This window comes from Ovis aries, chromosome 3 (genome assembly GCF_016772045.2).
Source record: "Ovis aries strain OAR_USU_Benz2616 breed Rambouillet chromosome 3, ARS-UI_Ramb_v3.0, whole genome shotgun sequence".
NCBI classification, from domain to species: Eukaryota; Metazoa; Chordata; class Mammalia; order Artiodactyla; family Bovidae; genus Ovis; species Ovis aries.
The window spans coordinates 194368799-194384533 of NC_056056.1; the positions used below are offsets into that span (position 1 = coordinate 194368799).

The 15735-nt window shown below is 36.9% G+C and overlaps 2 protein-coding genes across 5 annotated transcripts in view; one reads left to right on the plus strand and one right to left on the minus strand.

Moving 5' to 3' along the window:
* The window catches only part of SLCO1A2 (solute carrier organic anion transporter family member 1A2), a 115582-nt gene that overhangs the window by 14757 nt on the left and 85090 nt on the right, over positions 1 to 15735 (plus strand). The gene's annotated exons all lie outside the window — the stretch shown is intronic.
* IAPP (islet amyloid polypeptide) lies at positions 3741 to 9218 on the minus strand. The gene is made up of 2 exons (XM_004006801.6): positions 9133 to 9218; positions 3741 to 4012 (listed from the first exon to the last, which is right to left on the minus strand). The coding sequence occupies exons 1-2, from the start codon at positions 9216 to 9218 to the stop codon at positions 3823 to 3825; spliced, it is 276 nt and encodes a 91-aa protein (XP_004006850.3). The 3' UTR covers positions 3741 to 3822.

The following is a 15735-nucleotide window of genomic DNA, read 5'->3' on the forward strand; positions in this document are numbered from 1 at the left end:
CCAAGACAGATGAGAGGGAATCTTTTTCTCCATGAAGCCATTTAGAGTCCCAGCTAGCAGGACACTCATCAGGAACTGCAGTAGCAAAGGAAAGAGAAAGACTGAAAATTTTCTCAAAGATTTTTTAACATATTGTGTCAGCCTAGGTGCGAAACACATCACTTCTGCTAATATTTCATTGGCCAGAATGAGCCTCATGGCACCGCCTGAATATGAGGGAGCTGAGAACTACATACCCTTGTATGCTCAGGAAGAAGAGGACGTTGGTGAACACTAACAGTGTGTATTACACATTCAGTGAGTGTAAGGAAGATGGATTTTTCCATCACTGTGGGTTATGTGTGTGTAAAAGGGAGGATAATGGGTAGAAAAAGAAAACTTTCTCCTACTTTATATGAAAAGCTCTCCCTGCACTCAGCCAAAGGAGGTTTAGACTCACAGGCATTTCTACTCTTAACACGACTGAGCAACTGAACTGAACTGAACTGATTCTTTCATTTCAGCATAATATTACCAGGTAATGATACTCAAGATTGACTGGTTTGACTAAACCAGTCAGTCCTAAAGGAAATCAACCTTGAATATTCATTGGAAGGACTACTGCTAAAGCTAAAGCTCCAATACTTTGGCTACCTGATGCAAAGAACTGACTCATTGGAAAAGAAAGACCCTAATGCTGGGAAATATTGAGGGTAGAGAGGAGAAGGGGGTGGGGCAGAGGATGAGATGGTTAGATAGAGTCACTGATTCAATGGACATGAATTTCAGCAAACTTCAGGAGATAGTGGAGGACAGAGGAGCCTTGTGTGCTATAGTCCATGGGGTCTCTAAGAGTTGGACATGACTTAGTGACTGAATAACAATGATATTCAGGCTGCAGAGGAGTAAGAGGCTTATTGCAGAATGTTCTCTCACAATGCTTAAGAGAATTTCTGGATGTTTTAGAAAGTAAATTCTTTGTTCTGGGTCAGTATTGCAACAGGGAACATAGGATCATTTGTATTTCTAAATCTTCAATAGAATTTAATTTGTGGCATGTACATAAGTATTTGGAAGGCTACTCAGTAGCACCTATGATTTCATGTACTACAGGCACAATAAGAAGAGTTGAAATAAGCTTAGTCACAAATATTTACTGTTGATATCACCAGTTACATCAATAAAGAAAAATTAATTATTTTCACAGGGTAATTATGAGAGGCCAGGGGAAGTATTTGTTACATTCCATGGCATAAGGCATTCCCAACCTTTATATATTATGATTTCTATTGGTCTATGAATACCAACGATGGAAAGAATGCTGAATGTGCTCAAATGTTTCACTTTGTTAATAAACATAATGAGTAAACTTTATAATAACATCAACTATTTATTTTTATTGTATCAATGTAATAAACTCTTTCCTTCTCAAAAGTCTCCTGGTTGGAGAAGCGACATAGCAACCCTAACTCTATCCTATTCCTTAGCACCAGAAGTCATTAGGTTACTATATGTTAATTCTTCTTGTCTTATACCTGGGAATTGTGTACTGTTATATACAATGTCCTTGATTACTATATGAGCTCATTAAAATTTAATTAACTCTTAAAAGATAGATTGAAAGTGAAAGTGAAAGTGAAGTTGTATCCGACTCTTTGTGACCCCATAGTCTGCAGACCACCAGGCTTGACTGGGGAGTTGATATAGATGTGAGATGCAATGCTGTTATTTAATGTAGACTATTATGGGAAAATTTTTAACTGAGTAAGTTTAAGAGATTAATTTAATTGTACCTTGCATGTGTGCTAAGTTGCTTCAGTGGTGTCCAACTCTTTGAGACCCTATGGACCATAGCCTGCCAAGCTCCTCTGTCCATGGAATTCTCAAAATGTTGAGCTTATGTCCACTCTGAAAGGGGGCTAATAGTTGAATATCACAAATAGAATTCAATCACTCATTTATTTCAGTATGCGATTCATGACATAAAATCATTATAACTAACATCTGTTTTCTCTATACCCTCCCCTCTGAGAAAAAACCAACCAACCAAACAACAATAACAAACTCTAAAGATGATAATCTAAGGTAAATTTTATGAGGAGCAATTTTAATGTAGCAGTTAAGTCAGTGAGCTGGATTCTCACTAAGACTGAAATGCTGCTTTTTTTTTTTTTTCAGTTTTTAAAAATAAAAGCTGAGCCCTGAGCAATGCATAATGCAGCATAATAGCCATTGATATGAGTTAATGATGCTTCCAAAATTATGGAACTCCCAGTCAGGGAAAAGCAGATACCCTGTAGGAATTTGACTTAGAGCAAAATATTTCATTTCATTTCTAGTACTGCTGCTGCTGCTGCTAAGTCACGTCAGTCGTGTTCGACTCTGTGCGACCCCATAGATGGCAGCCCATCAGGCTCCCCCGTCCCTGGGATTCTCCAGGCAACAACACTGGAGTGGGTTGCCATTCCCTTCTCCAAGGCATGAAAGTGAAAAATGAAAGCGAAGTCGCTCAGTCGTGTCCGACCCTCAGCGACCCCATGAACTGCAGCCTACCAGGCTCCTCCGTCCATGGGATTTTCCAGGCAAGAGTACTGGAGTGGGGTGCCCTCGCATGTTCCTTCAAAAACAGTCAGGGAGGGCATCACACACATGGAACCTCTGCCAGAAAAGTCCAATTAATAAAACAAAGACAATAAGTTGCTATACAGTACATAATTTCCAGAAATCTATAGTCTTTTAAATGAAGACAGAATTAATAGGAATAAATATTGATTTTGTAGTACTCTGTATAAAAATGTGGCTAAGATTTGCTGTAAGCCACTTAAACAGAATAAAGGGCATATACATTTAATATAAGCTCACTGATAATAGCAGACAATAAAACTCTCAGGGACATTGTTTCTTTTTTTTGTCTTAGTTATTTACTTTCAAACTTCTAATTTTGTTTTGGGGTATAGCCGATTAACAATGTTGTGACAGTTTCAGGTGAACAGCGAAGGGACTCAGCCATTCATATATATGTATCAGTTTTCCTCCAAACTCCCCTCCCATCCAGGCTACCACATAATATTGAGCAGAGTTCCATGTGCTATACAGTAGGTCCTTGTTAGTTACCCATCTTAAATATAGCAGTGTGTACAAAAACATTTCTTTTTAAATTTTGAAGCAACTTCTTAGTACCAGCAAGTACAACAAAAACCAGAATTATAAAAAGAGTATTTTGACTGAGTTAGGAGAATGCTTTAATTTATTTTGTAAGTAAACTCTTCATACCAGCAAATGCAACAAAAAACAGAGTTAAAAAAATATTTTGACTGAGTCAGCAGTCGGCTTTTATTTTTTAAAATAGCATTTTACATCATTTCAGAAATCTAATGCAAAAACGATTGCTTAACAAGGATACTTACAATTGCTAGTTTTCTAATGTTTATAATCATAACTTTATTTTTAGCTGTCTAATAATTTATCGAGTTTATCAAGTTTCAATGATCAAGTATCAAGTTTATCAATTTATGAGGTTTCCAACAACCATTTTCTCAAACTCAGGTAGGTCATAAAGATACAGGCAAAAGAAACAACCTTTAATAAGTATTTTAAAAATAAACACTACAGCAAGAACATTTCATTTTGAAAGACACTGCCTTTTTATTACGGGATCTTAATCAGTATTAATGTAAGCAATTCTTAACATGGCATTTTATATGCGTTAGCAACAAACATGGGATGCAGAGATTCATATATTTATTCTAGTATCGGAAGAGGTACTGTTAAATAACAAAGGAAATCACTGGAGTAGTTATATAATACATTAAAGCAATAAGAGCTGGAGAGGACCACGGACCTCTAAATGGCTAAGTAACTCAGTGGCTTTCTCTTTAAGATCTCAACTTTTTTCCTCTTGCCGTGTGTATTGGATCCCATCTTCCTAGGTGAGAAAACGGCGCCAAGTTTGTTGCCGGATGGAGCTAAAAAATTTGCCAGGCGTTGAGTCGCGCAAGTGGCAGTGCCGCATTTCCGCTTTTCCATCTGATGACTGGTGACACTGAACAAATAGGAAAGGTTAGAAACTTAGAGTTAGGATTGGATACAACTATCTCTGTGACATCAAATATCTCATGTTGATGAAAATGAAAGGAAACGTCTTCACGTCAGTAACTCAGTGTTTTGGTTTGCAAAATACTTGGATGATTTGATCGAGTTTCTGGACACCTTGAAGATGCAGCTCAGAAATCAGATAGCAAACCCTCCATTATAGTTAAGGTTGAATTTCCCAGTGTAGTCTTTTTCTTTGGCAATTCAGAATATATTCCAGATAATGATAATAAAAGTTTTTTTGTCTTATATTCTTTTAAATGTTGATTAATCTATTTCCTTCATAGCTCAGTTGGTAAAGAATCTGCCTGCAATGCAGGAGACCTGGGTTTGATCCCTGGGTTGGGAAGATCCCCTGGAGAAGGAAAGGGCAATCCACTCCAGTATTCCTGCCTGGAGAATCCCATGGACAGAGGAGTCTGGCAGGCTACAGTCCATGGGGTCTCAAGAGTTGGACACGACTTAGTGACTAAACCGTCACCACCAATCTAGTTCCCAAATTTATAAAAAAGGTCTTGAATTGGAAATTATGCATGTAATCTGGAATATGTGAATATATATATATTTATTTCTCATACCTTTCAAACAAGAATTAAGCAGTGTTAGTTAATTTTTGTTAAGTTTCCTGATTTCACTGAATTGACAGTGTTGAGAGATGTCAGGTATTATTTCAAGGGAATAAAACTTATCACCTATTCAGGCACTCTAACTACTGTAGTGTGGGAATTCTATTACTATTAGCATAAATACATGAAGATTACTATGTCCCTGCTATGTACTATGTTCCTATATTTTCAACAATTTTAATGATAGGTTAAATGTTAAAACCAAAAGGCTTTTTGTGTCCATGGTATTAATATTCATCATGTTCCTTCACTCACCTGGAAAAGTTGCATAATAATATTATGGATAAGTCATAAATGATAACTGTAAATAATTCATTTGTATCTTAACTTCTTAGTATTTATAGAATTTATTTATATCAATCCTATATTTTTGTACCATCTTTTGTTTTAGTGTACTGGAAATAGACGCAATGATTGCTTTTTTGCTGATTATTAGGAGTTCTAGGGAAATTTCAGCTCCTGTAAAAACCAAAATCTTGGTTAAATTTTGATTAAGTGTAAAGTGGAAGAGAGATACTGGTAGGAGGCTAAAAACTCAATGTCCAGAAGCCAGTGTATATACATAATTTGAAGCACTATGCGATGGCTTTTATCTCAATGTGTTTATTTTGTATGGGAAGTACTTCATTGTCTGTATCTTTGTATAGAGATAGCCTAAGAGTAAATATTTTAAAAACTCGTGTGAAACTTTATGGTTTATACTCTCAGATATTCTCCACAGAAAATTTTTCTTACAGAATTACATGAACTGAGTATCTGTTGAGTGTGAGTATATGCTGACAAACCAATTCCTCAAGCAAAGGAAACACACCTAGAAGCTTAATTTGTTTATGTTAGTCATTCAGTCATGTCTGACTCTGCAACCCCACGGGTTGTAGCCCACTAGGCTCCTCTGTCCATGGAATCTCCAGGCAAGAATATTGGAGTGTGTTGCCATTCCCTTCGCCAGGGCCAGGGATTGAACCCAGGTCTCTTACACTGCAAGAGGATTCTTTATCGACTGAGCCACGAGGGAAGCCCACAGAAGCCTAACTCCCTGGCTTATATATCAGTCTTATTCATATTATCTGTTTAACTCTTTCTTTTTCATGTGTGGTAAGCATGGCCAATGTGCATTTTCAAAGAACGGTTTAATGCTCCTATAAAGACTGAACCAGCAATTCATACACTGAACATTCAGTTCTAAAAGGTGATAAACTTTTCCTGAAAAACAGTAGTAATCAGAATTTGACCCAAACACTTCAAACTAGTAAATTTAAAGTAATAAAAGAAACGTGGGTCAAATTGAGAAGGTTCAAAGGGATTTCTTTTCCAGGATATATTTGGTGAATGCCTTGAACAGAATGTGAAATACTCTTTGTGCTCAGTGATAATTGGTGAATGTTTGATAATTGGCCTCAAGGTCTGTAATAGGATTTAAAATTATTCTAACTAAAATATTCTCTAATTTGAGTTAACTAGGAGGATCATGATTCTACTTTAAAGAAATATGAAGAACTTTTATGTTTTTTGGTTTCATACCTGTGAAACTGCTTTCCCAAATAGGAATTTTTATGTAAATGTGATAGTCAGGATATACCCTAAATTATCATTAAGATGAAGAAAGTTGACTAAGTTGGTTAGTGAAAGGCCCAACACCCCAACTTTTCTGTATTTTCCCTCATTGACTACCAGCCAGACATGGCCTACCAGCCTACCCACCAGCTAATAACAAACACTAGTTTAAAGCTATGACCATTCACACACATGGAAATTCTTGGCTTTAAGATAACTTATTATAGAATCTTGAATATAGTTGCCTGTGCTATACAGTAGGACTTGGTTGTTTATCTATTTTGTATATAGTAGCGTGTATCTGCTAATCTCAAACCAGTTTATCCCTCACTCACAATGTAAGATTGCTTTCTATGTCTGAATCTGTTTCTGTTTCATAAATAAGTTTAATATCCTGTAATAAACCATAATGGAAAAGAACACAAAAAAGAAAAGCATATATAGAGAGAATACATATATATGTATATATAAACTGAATCACTTTGCTATACATGAAAAAGTAACACAACATTGTAAATCAATTATACTTCAATAAGAAGAGAATATAAACAGTGATAATTATAGGCCAAATTGTAACACTTATGTTGTCTTTCTTTAAAAACATCTCAGTTTCAGGGGCTTATGAAACAGTTTTTAAATGGGTCCCTTATCCCAGCTCTGAATAGTTGTCTGTAGAGGTGTGTGAGTTTCTAAAGGGAGCGTTCAGTGACTCTAGCTTGAATCTCATGTAATTATCCTTTTGGTTGCTCTCTTACTATCTGCCAGGCAGATACCACTGAACCTTATTTACTACTGAGTCTTAAAAAGTTGGTGGGCAAGTGTGGGATCTTTCTGCCTCACTCATGAGTGTCAAGTGACATAACCATGTTTTGGTATAGTTTGTAAAGTCTGTTACTTCTTAATCCCATCCCATGCAAGTATAAAAGTTGAAAAAGATCTCAGATGAGATGACTGATTTTTGTGAAAAAACAATACTGAAGAATAAATCTTCATCAGCTTTATTTTTTTAAGGTGTTCATAGTTTGAGATATTTTCTACATAGGCTTTCTCAGCTTTCTATGAGCTTTATAGAATATTATATGGTTGAATGGCTCAAAATGTTAAATTCTCTCTTTCTCCTCAAAAAACTGACCAAATATACTGATTCCGGGAAATTCAATTTCGTGAAAAGTAATTGATGAATGTCTTATAAATATTTCTAGTAATTCAAAAAGGTTGTGAGACCAGCATGAAAATATAATCGTTAATAAATAACATTGTTATTCTATTTCTCAGTGAAATTCACCACATAATTAATGAATTTCCTTAAAAACATATTGGGTAAAAATATTTAGCAGATGAATATATCTAATGAAAGAAAAGATCAAGATATAGACAAATACTACAGAATATTACAGAAATAGACATAATATCACTAATTTTTCTGTCATTGTTCAAATGTTCTGCTAGTTTACCAGAAACTTCGTGGCAGGTTTAAAATTGCTTTTATCCAGGAGAAAACCAATTGAACGCTACAGTCAGTTCTGAGAAGAATGTCCCATAAACTAGGTAAGCCTTGAAAGGAAAGGGAAAAAAACTATGTGTACAATCCATTACACATAGGTGCTTTAGAAACCTTTATGTATCACCAAAGGACCTCCACCTCAACAAAAAACACGCAGAAAGAAAAGAGACAAAATGCCGATAATTCTATGGGAAGAGTTCTAACATGACTTAAAGCAAAGATTTTTCATGAATAAACTTATTCTCCTTGGTCTTCAAGAGAGTTTAAATTCAGTTTTATAAAACCATATGGAATCAAAACCAATTTAGACACAAGCAAATCATATTATTTATGACATATACATGAATTTGGACTTAAGACTTTTTAAATATAGCATTTTAAAATAAATTTATTTTTTACTGGAGGATAATTGCTTTACAGAATTTTGCTGTTTTCTGTCAAACCTCAACATGAATCAGCTTACAGGGCTGGGATGGGGAGGCAGATGGGAGGGAGTTTCAAAAAGGAGGGAATATATGTATACCTATGGACTTAAGACTCTTTTAATAAATGGATAATAACAGTTTTAAAGGCTTTCCACTTGAAAGCTGTAAATACTGCAAACATTTTCACCCTTCACAATTTTAAAAATTTCTTAAAATTACCATTCAAATAAAATGACACCTTTCAAAATAAGCTTTTTTTTAAAAAAAAAATCCTGATGCACATGCTACTTATTGAAAACATTTTCAAGAAATATTATTTTATATTTACAGCATATTGGAAATATTCTCATGAAGAATAATATTTTAATTATAATTCTGTTTCATTAGCAGAGCAGTTAGCAATATAGAAAGAATCCCCTAAAGACTAATGGCTTTTTAACTGGATCTTCTAAATTTAACTTCTTACCAGATTTAATTTGCCACTTGATTATTTCCTAGTTAGATTTCCAGAAAGAGATGTGAAAGTTCAGGATATTGCCAGAGCTGAGAAAAATGTCTATATAAGCACACAGCAAAATTCCACCTCATATAAAATATATACTTTGAGTTTCTCCTAGTTTGCTTGAGAATCGGATTAGTAGAGTAGAAGTTACTACCTTTTGGGTTTTCTTGCTTCGTGTTCTGGATCTGCTCCTTTAAGTTCCAATAGCATATTTCTTGGCAAAGCTGAAAATATCCATTCCTGTCTGTCAGAAGTTTCATCAGAGAGATTTATCAGACTGACTTTATTCTTTAAAGAACATATAATTTAAGAAACAGTGGAAGAGCTTAATGTTCTATTTTTAAATATGACTTGTAAATCTAATGGCACAAGGGCTGTTAATTACATAGCAGTATTTGATTATAATTTTTTCATACTTTCAAAAGAAACTAGGATTTTCAAGTTACTAACCTTTTAGTGGGTTTACCACCACCTTCCAGATGGTTTAACGCAATGAAGAGCACAGTGAGAACCACCGGCAGCTTCAAAATGCCCATTGCTTCTCAAATTTTCTGAAAAGAATAATTCAGCTCTAAAATCAAGAAATCTATTGTAGCTTTGTTTAATGACATATTAAACTAGAGCCTACTTTAAAACATCTTTTAAAAACATAATTTCCAAGGATCATAATTTTATTGATACAGCTCAGACTGCTCATGCAATTTTCAAATATTTTCAAAATTTTCCTTTACCCAGTTTCCTTCTAAAAACAATCTAGAAAATTGATATCATTATACATTATCTCTTTAGTCTTCCTTTGAAATAAGCCATACATTTAATCCCAAATTTGTTCTAATGCTAAATAAATAATAGTATTCTAGACACAGAAAATTCCTTACCTTTTAGTGTCTCAGTGTCAGCAATATCAGAAAATGCCTTTGTTAGCAAGGAAGCTTCACAAAAATCCCCAAGCTTGCATCCACTGGAACATTTACCCCACAACCTGCTAGCCAGTAGTCCAGCTCATATATACACTTCACACTTTTTCTAGCTCTGACATCAGACAGTTCAGAGAGGCTCTGTCATTAATTTCCATCCCTACAGAGAGAAAGAGCCTTATAGATAGGAATAGCAGGTGGGTCATTATACTAACACATCAGCAAATGTTAACTTAGCAGATACAACGTATCTTGGTGGAGTTAATGGTGTGTCACACACAGCAGAAGTTTGAATTTGCCATCTTTGTAAAATACCAGAGTGAATTTTCAAGGATTAAAGAGAAGTTTCTAGTAGTGTGTGTGGCATGTTCAGTCGTGTCCGACTCTTTGCAACCCCATGGACTGTAGCCCACCAGGCTCCTCTTCCATGCAATTTTCCAGGCAAGAATACTGGAATGGGTTGCCATTCCCTCCTCCAGGGGGTCTTCCGGACCTAGGGATTGAACCCCCATCTCTTTCTGTCTTCCACACTGGCAGGCAGATACTTTACCATTGTGCCGCTTGGGAAGCCCCAGATCATCATGTACACTTTGTAAAATATGTTGGTTATTTTCTTACGGGAAATCATTAGCCTTCTAAATCATGTGATTTTTACATTCCCTTTCAGAATTTAAAAAAAAAAATACTGAAATTTCAGATTCATTGGTAACTAGAACAAAGATTGGAAAACAGTTTATTTCCTCCTAAGATCTTCATAAACACCCTCAGACTATATTACTCAGTTTTAAAGAAATATATGAAATCAGAGAACTTAAAATTTATTTGGAAAACTTCCATCTTTTCTAGATTATACAGACATGCCAATTTTCACTGACAGAATTTTAGTTGTTATATATGTTCTTAAGTTGTCATAACTTAGAATATTAACTTAAATATGTCTTAGAAATACAGAAAACAGGAACAATTTGGAGAAAATAAATTTTTAAAAATAATTATAATATTTCTATGCAATAATGAAAAAAGTGAGTGAAAAAACTGCTCGACTAGGGTTGTGAAGTTATCTGTCTCTATTTAAATGCTGACAAATGAATTTGTGTATTGGAAATGATTGCTTTTATGCTTCAAACCCCCCTGCTTCATTATAAATGGCTTTCAATCCTCTTCTGTGTCTTTTTTTCTATATACCTTGCCTTTATACCTTAATATACTATTGAATATCCATGGAATTAAGCCCTTGGGGTTATTTGAATTCAAGTAGATGCTTCAATGTCCCTAGCTTCATTCTTTGCAAATACGTATATTTGTTGATATTTTTAATCACCTTTTCTTTTTTTTTTTTTTACCAATTCTTTGCTAAAAACTGTTGGAGATTCTCAACTGGTACAGTGGTAGAGTCTGCATGCCAATGCAGGAGACTCAGGAGATGTGGTTTTGATCCCTGTGTCAGGAAGATCCGCTGGAGCGGGAAATGGCAACCCACCCCAGTATTCTTGGAAAATTCCACGGACACGGACTGTGGGCTGCAATCGGTGGGGTCACAAAGAGTTGGACGCAACTGAGCAGGCATGTATGCTCATACAATGATTTAGAAATAATACAGAGGCCCAGGGGTGTCAAATAATATGTCTGATGTCTCACATTTAGTTTGTGTTGAATCCTGGACCAGATCTTTGCTTTTCTAATTCACAGTGTAGTGTTCATTTAAACCAAAATGCTTGCTTTTAACCTACCTAGTTATTTGTTTTCCTAAATTTTTTTTTCCCTCTGAGATGGTAAATGTGTCAAACATACACTCAAAAATTGATTCTCTCTCCCCCTGGGAAATTAATGTTATAAGGAAAATGTTCTACCTAAGAAAGGGACAGGAGCCTAATAAGGACTACCAGATATTAGGCACAGTTATTTAACTGATATGAGAGATCCACTTCATCTGCTCACCTCTAAGGTGGATATCATTTGCCCTGATTGATGAGTGATGAGACTGAGATCCAGAGAATATACATTACTTAAGGCTGCACAACTACTCAAGGGCAAAATGAAATTCAAATTTCCATCTGTCTGTCCCATGATATTTATCGCTTTGTGAAAAAAGCATCTCTATTCCTATAGACTGAATTACCAATTGCTTCTTGTAAATTTTTTGTTTTATTATAACTCTGAATGATTTTATTATAGCTAGACATTTCTTTATGTTGGTTTTGTGTACTGGCGGGGTAAGGTCAACATTGACACCAGTTTCAAACAGTTTCCTGTACCAATGAAAGTCATGGTAGTTGTGGTGTTTTAGATAATTTTTCTGAGGCAACTTCTTTACCAGATCATAAGGACAAACACCACTATCACTCATCTTTATAATCCCTCTGACCTTGCTAGTCAAAATGTGAATAAGGCACTGGCAGCTTTGACATCACCCAAGAGTTGAGCATTGGAAAAGACTTTGATGCTGGGAGGGATTGGGGGCAGGAGGGAAAGGGGACGACAGAGGTTGAGATGGCTGGATGGCATCACCGACTCTATGGATGTGAGTCTGAGTGAACTCCGGGAGTTGGTGATGGACAGGGAGGCCTGGCGTGCTGTGATTCATGGGATCGCAAAGAGTCAGACATGACTGAGCGACTGAACTGAACTGAAAGAGTTTGTCAGAAACACCAAATCTCAGGCCAGATCCCAGATCTACTGAATCAGAACATGAGTTGAAAAACAGATCTCTTCTGTGGCTATCTGCAAGCTTTTGAGAAAAACTGTCCTACTGTACATTCCACTCATTCATTGATTCAGTCAGGATTGATCAAGGGCCTGTTCTGTGAAAGGGAATGTTCTAGCAAAGCAAAGGTCCTGATCTCATGCAGCTTAGAGCCTGGGGAGGAAACAAAGACAGGCAAGTGAATAAGTATATATGCAATTACAAATGATAAGTACTGTGGAGAGAATGGATATGGTGGTGAGAGAAAGAAAAATGGCGGCATTTAGGTTGAATCCTAAACCGTGAGACAGAACCAAGAAGAGAGTGCTGGGAAAAAGAGAAGCAGCATGTGCAAATCCAAGGGAAGGATGAGCGAGGGGTGGAAAGATGCCGAAGACATAGTGGAAGCTTGAAGATGCAGGGCTCAGAGGCTGAGTTTAAGACTTGGATTTATTCAGAGAGCAATCTGAAGCTATTGAAGGGGTCCAAGCAGGGCTGCGACTTGCTTTCTTCTTCATCTTTAAAACATCAGCCTGACTGCTGTGTATGGAATGGCTCAGAGAGTGGCAAGAGTGAAAATAGAACATCTGTTGGGAGACTAGGCGGTGTTCCAGTTGAGAGACGATGAAAGCTTAGTCTTAAGAGATAGAGAAATAAACAAATACAAATCACATTCACAGTCATGCACGATGTGGAAAGGATCATGTATGGGGAACAAATGAGGGATAATTGAGCACAAAGATGAATGCCAGGTGAGGATAATATGAATGCATGGGCTTTGTATAACATTTTTAAAAAGTAAAAGATTTTTTAAACGTCTTTAAAAATAATCTCTATTTTGACCAAATTTATGTGTGCTCACAATTGAAAAAACTTTGACAATCATGTATTTTTAATTTTCAAAATGTCTTGTTTACTGATTATCTTTCTGATTATAAAAATTTTGAAAGGAGTCAAACACCAGAAGATACAAATTAGTGATAAATAAAATAAAAGAAACAAAATTGTTCTTATATACAATATTTGCTTATGAAAATAGAACACAAGTTTCTGTGTTAGAATACTAGGTTATGACTTACTTTTCTCCAAACATTTTTTATGTTGTTATATAGTTTTAAAACTATGTTGTTAACAGATTGCCACGCATAGTGTAAAGATGGTCGTTATTTAGTCACTCAATTGTGTCCAACCCCATGAATAATAGTCTGCCAGGTTCCTCTGTCCATGGAATTTCCCAGACAAGAATACTGAGGTAGGATGCCATTTTCTGCTCCAGGAGATCTTCCTGACCCATGTATCAAACCCACATCTCCTACATTGCAGGCAGATTCTGTACCACTTCAGCCACCTAACAGTCTCAGAAATGTGTTTTAAATCTATGCTGCTGCTGCTGCTAAGTCACTTCAGTCGTGTCCGACTCTGTGCGACCCCATAGATGGCAGCCCACCAGGCTCCCCCCTCCCTGGGATTCTCCAGGCAAGAACACAGGAGTGGGTTGCCATTTCCTTCCCCAATGGAAGAAAGTGAAAAGTGAAAGTGAAGTTGCTCAGCCCTGTCGACTCTTAGCGACCCCATGGACTGCAGCCTACCAGGCTCCTCCGTCCATGGATTTTCCAGGCAAGAGTACTGGAGTGGGGTGCCATTGCCTTCTCTGTAAATCTATGCTATATGGTGTCAAATGATACTTATGTTGTCCTGCTTGTTGACTAAAAAAATGCACAATGTGAGAGTTGTGCGTTAAGTTTTATTTGAGGGAAAAATGAGGACAGCAGCCCAGAAAACAGCACCTCAAATACCTCTGAGAAACTGCTCCAAAGATGTAGTGGGGGAAGGTCAATGTATATGATTTTGCTGAAGGGGGAGTTAAACAGAATCATGACGAGGAGCTGATGTCACCGTGAAAGGATTTAGTGCTTTTCTAGTTATAAGGAGATGCAAGGATTAGTTTTGCTCCTTGGAAGAAAAGCAATGACAAACCTAGACAGAGTATTAAAAAGCAGAGACATTACTTCGCCTGCAAAGGTTCATATTTTGAGTAAAGCTATGGGCAATAAAAAAGGCTGAGCACTGACAAACTGATGCTCTTGAACTGTGGTGCTGGAGAAGACCCTGAGAGTTCCTTGGACAGCAAGGAGATCAAACCAGTCAATCCTAAGGGAAATTAAACTTGAATATTCATTTGAAGGACTGATACAAAAGCTGAAGCTCCAATACTTTGGCCACCTGATGCAAAGAGCTGACTCGTTGGAAAAGACCTTGATGTTGGGAAATATTGAGGGCATGAGGAGAAGGGGGTGATGGAGGATGAGATGTTGGATGGCATCACCAGCTCAATGGACATGAGGTTGAATAAGCTGCCAGAAATGGTGAAGGACAAGGAAGCCTGGCATGCTGCAATCCATGGGGATGGCAGAGTTGGACACGGCTGAGCAACTAAACAACAAAGGATTCAGTACAGTTTAGTTCAGTTGCTCAGTCATGTTGGACTCTTTGGACCCCATGGATTGGAGCACACCAGGTCTCCTTGTCCATCACCAGCTCCCAGAGTTTACTCAAACTCATGTCCATTGAGTCCGTGATGCCATCCAACCATCTCATCCTCTGTCGTCCCCTTCTCCTCCTGCCTTCAATCTTTCCCAACATCAGGGTCTTTTCAATTGAGTCAGCTTTTTGCATCAGGTGGCCAAAATATTGAAGTTTCAACATCAGTCCTTCCAATGAACACCCAGTACTGATCTCTTTTAGGATGGACTGGTTGGATCTCCTTGCAGTCCAAGGGACTCTCAGAAGTCTTCTCCAACACCACAGTTCAAAGCATCAATTCTTCGGCACTCAGCTTTATTTATAGTCCAACTCTCATATCCATACACGACTGCTGGAAAAACCATAGCCTTGACTAGATGGACCTTTGTTGGCAAAGTAACATCTCTGCTTTTTAATATGCTGTCTAGGTTGGTCATAACTTTTCTTCCAAGGAGTAAGCATCTTTTAATTTCATGGTTGCAGTCACCATCTGCAATGATTTTGGAGCCTGAAAAAAATAAAGTCTGTCACTGTTTCCACTGTTTCCCCATCTATTTGACATGAGGTGATGGTACTGGATGCCATGATTTTAGTTTTCTGAATGTTGAGCTTTGAGCCAACTTTTTCACTGTCCTCTTTGACTTTCATCAAGAGGCTCTTTAGTTCTTCTTCACTTTCTGCCAAAGGGTGGTGTCATCTGCATATCTGAGGTTATTGATATTTCTCCCGACAATCTTGATTCCAGCTTGTGTTTCATCCAGCCCAGAATTTTGCATAATGTATTCTACATATAAGTTAAATAAGCAGGGTGACAATATACAGCCTTGATATACTCCTTTCCCTATTTGACCCCAGTCTGTTGTTCTATGTCCAGTTCTAACTGTTGCTTCCTGACCCGCATACAGATTTCTCAAGAGGCAGGTCAGGTGG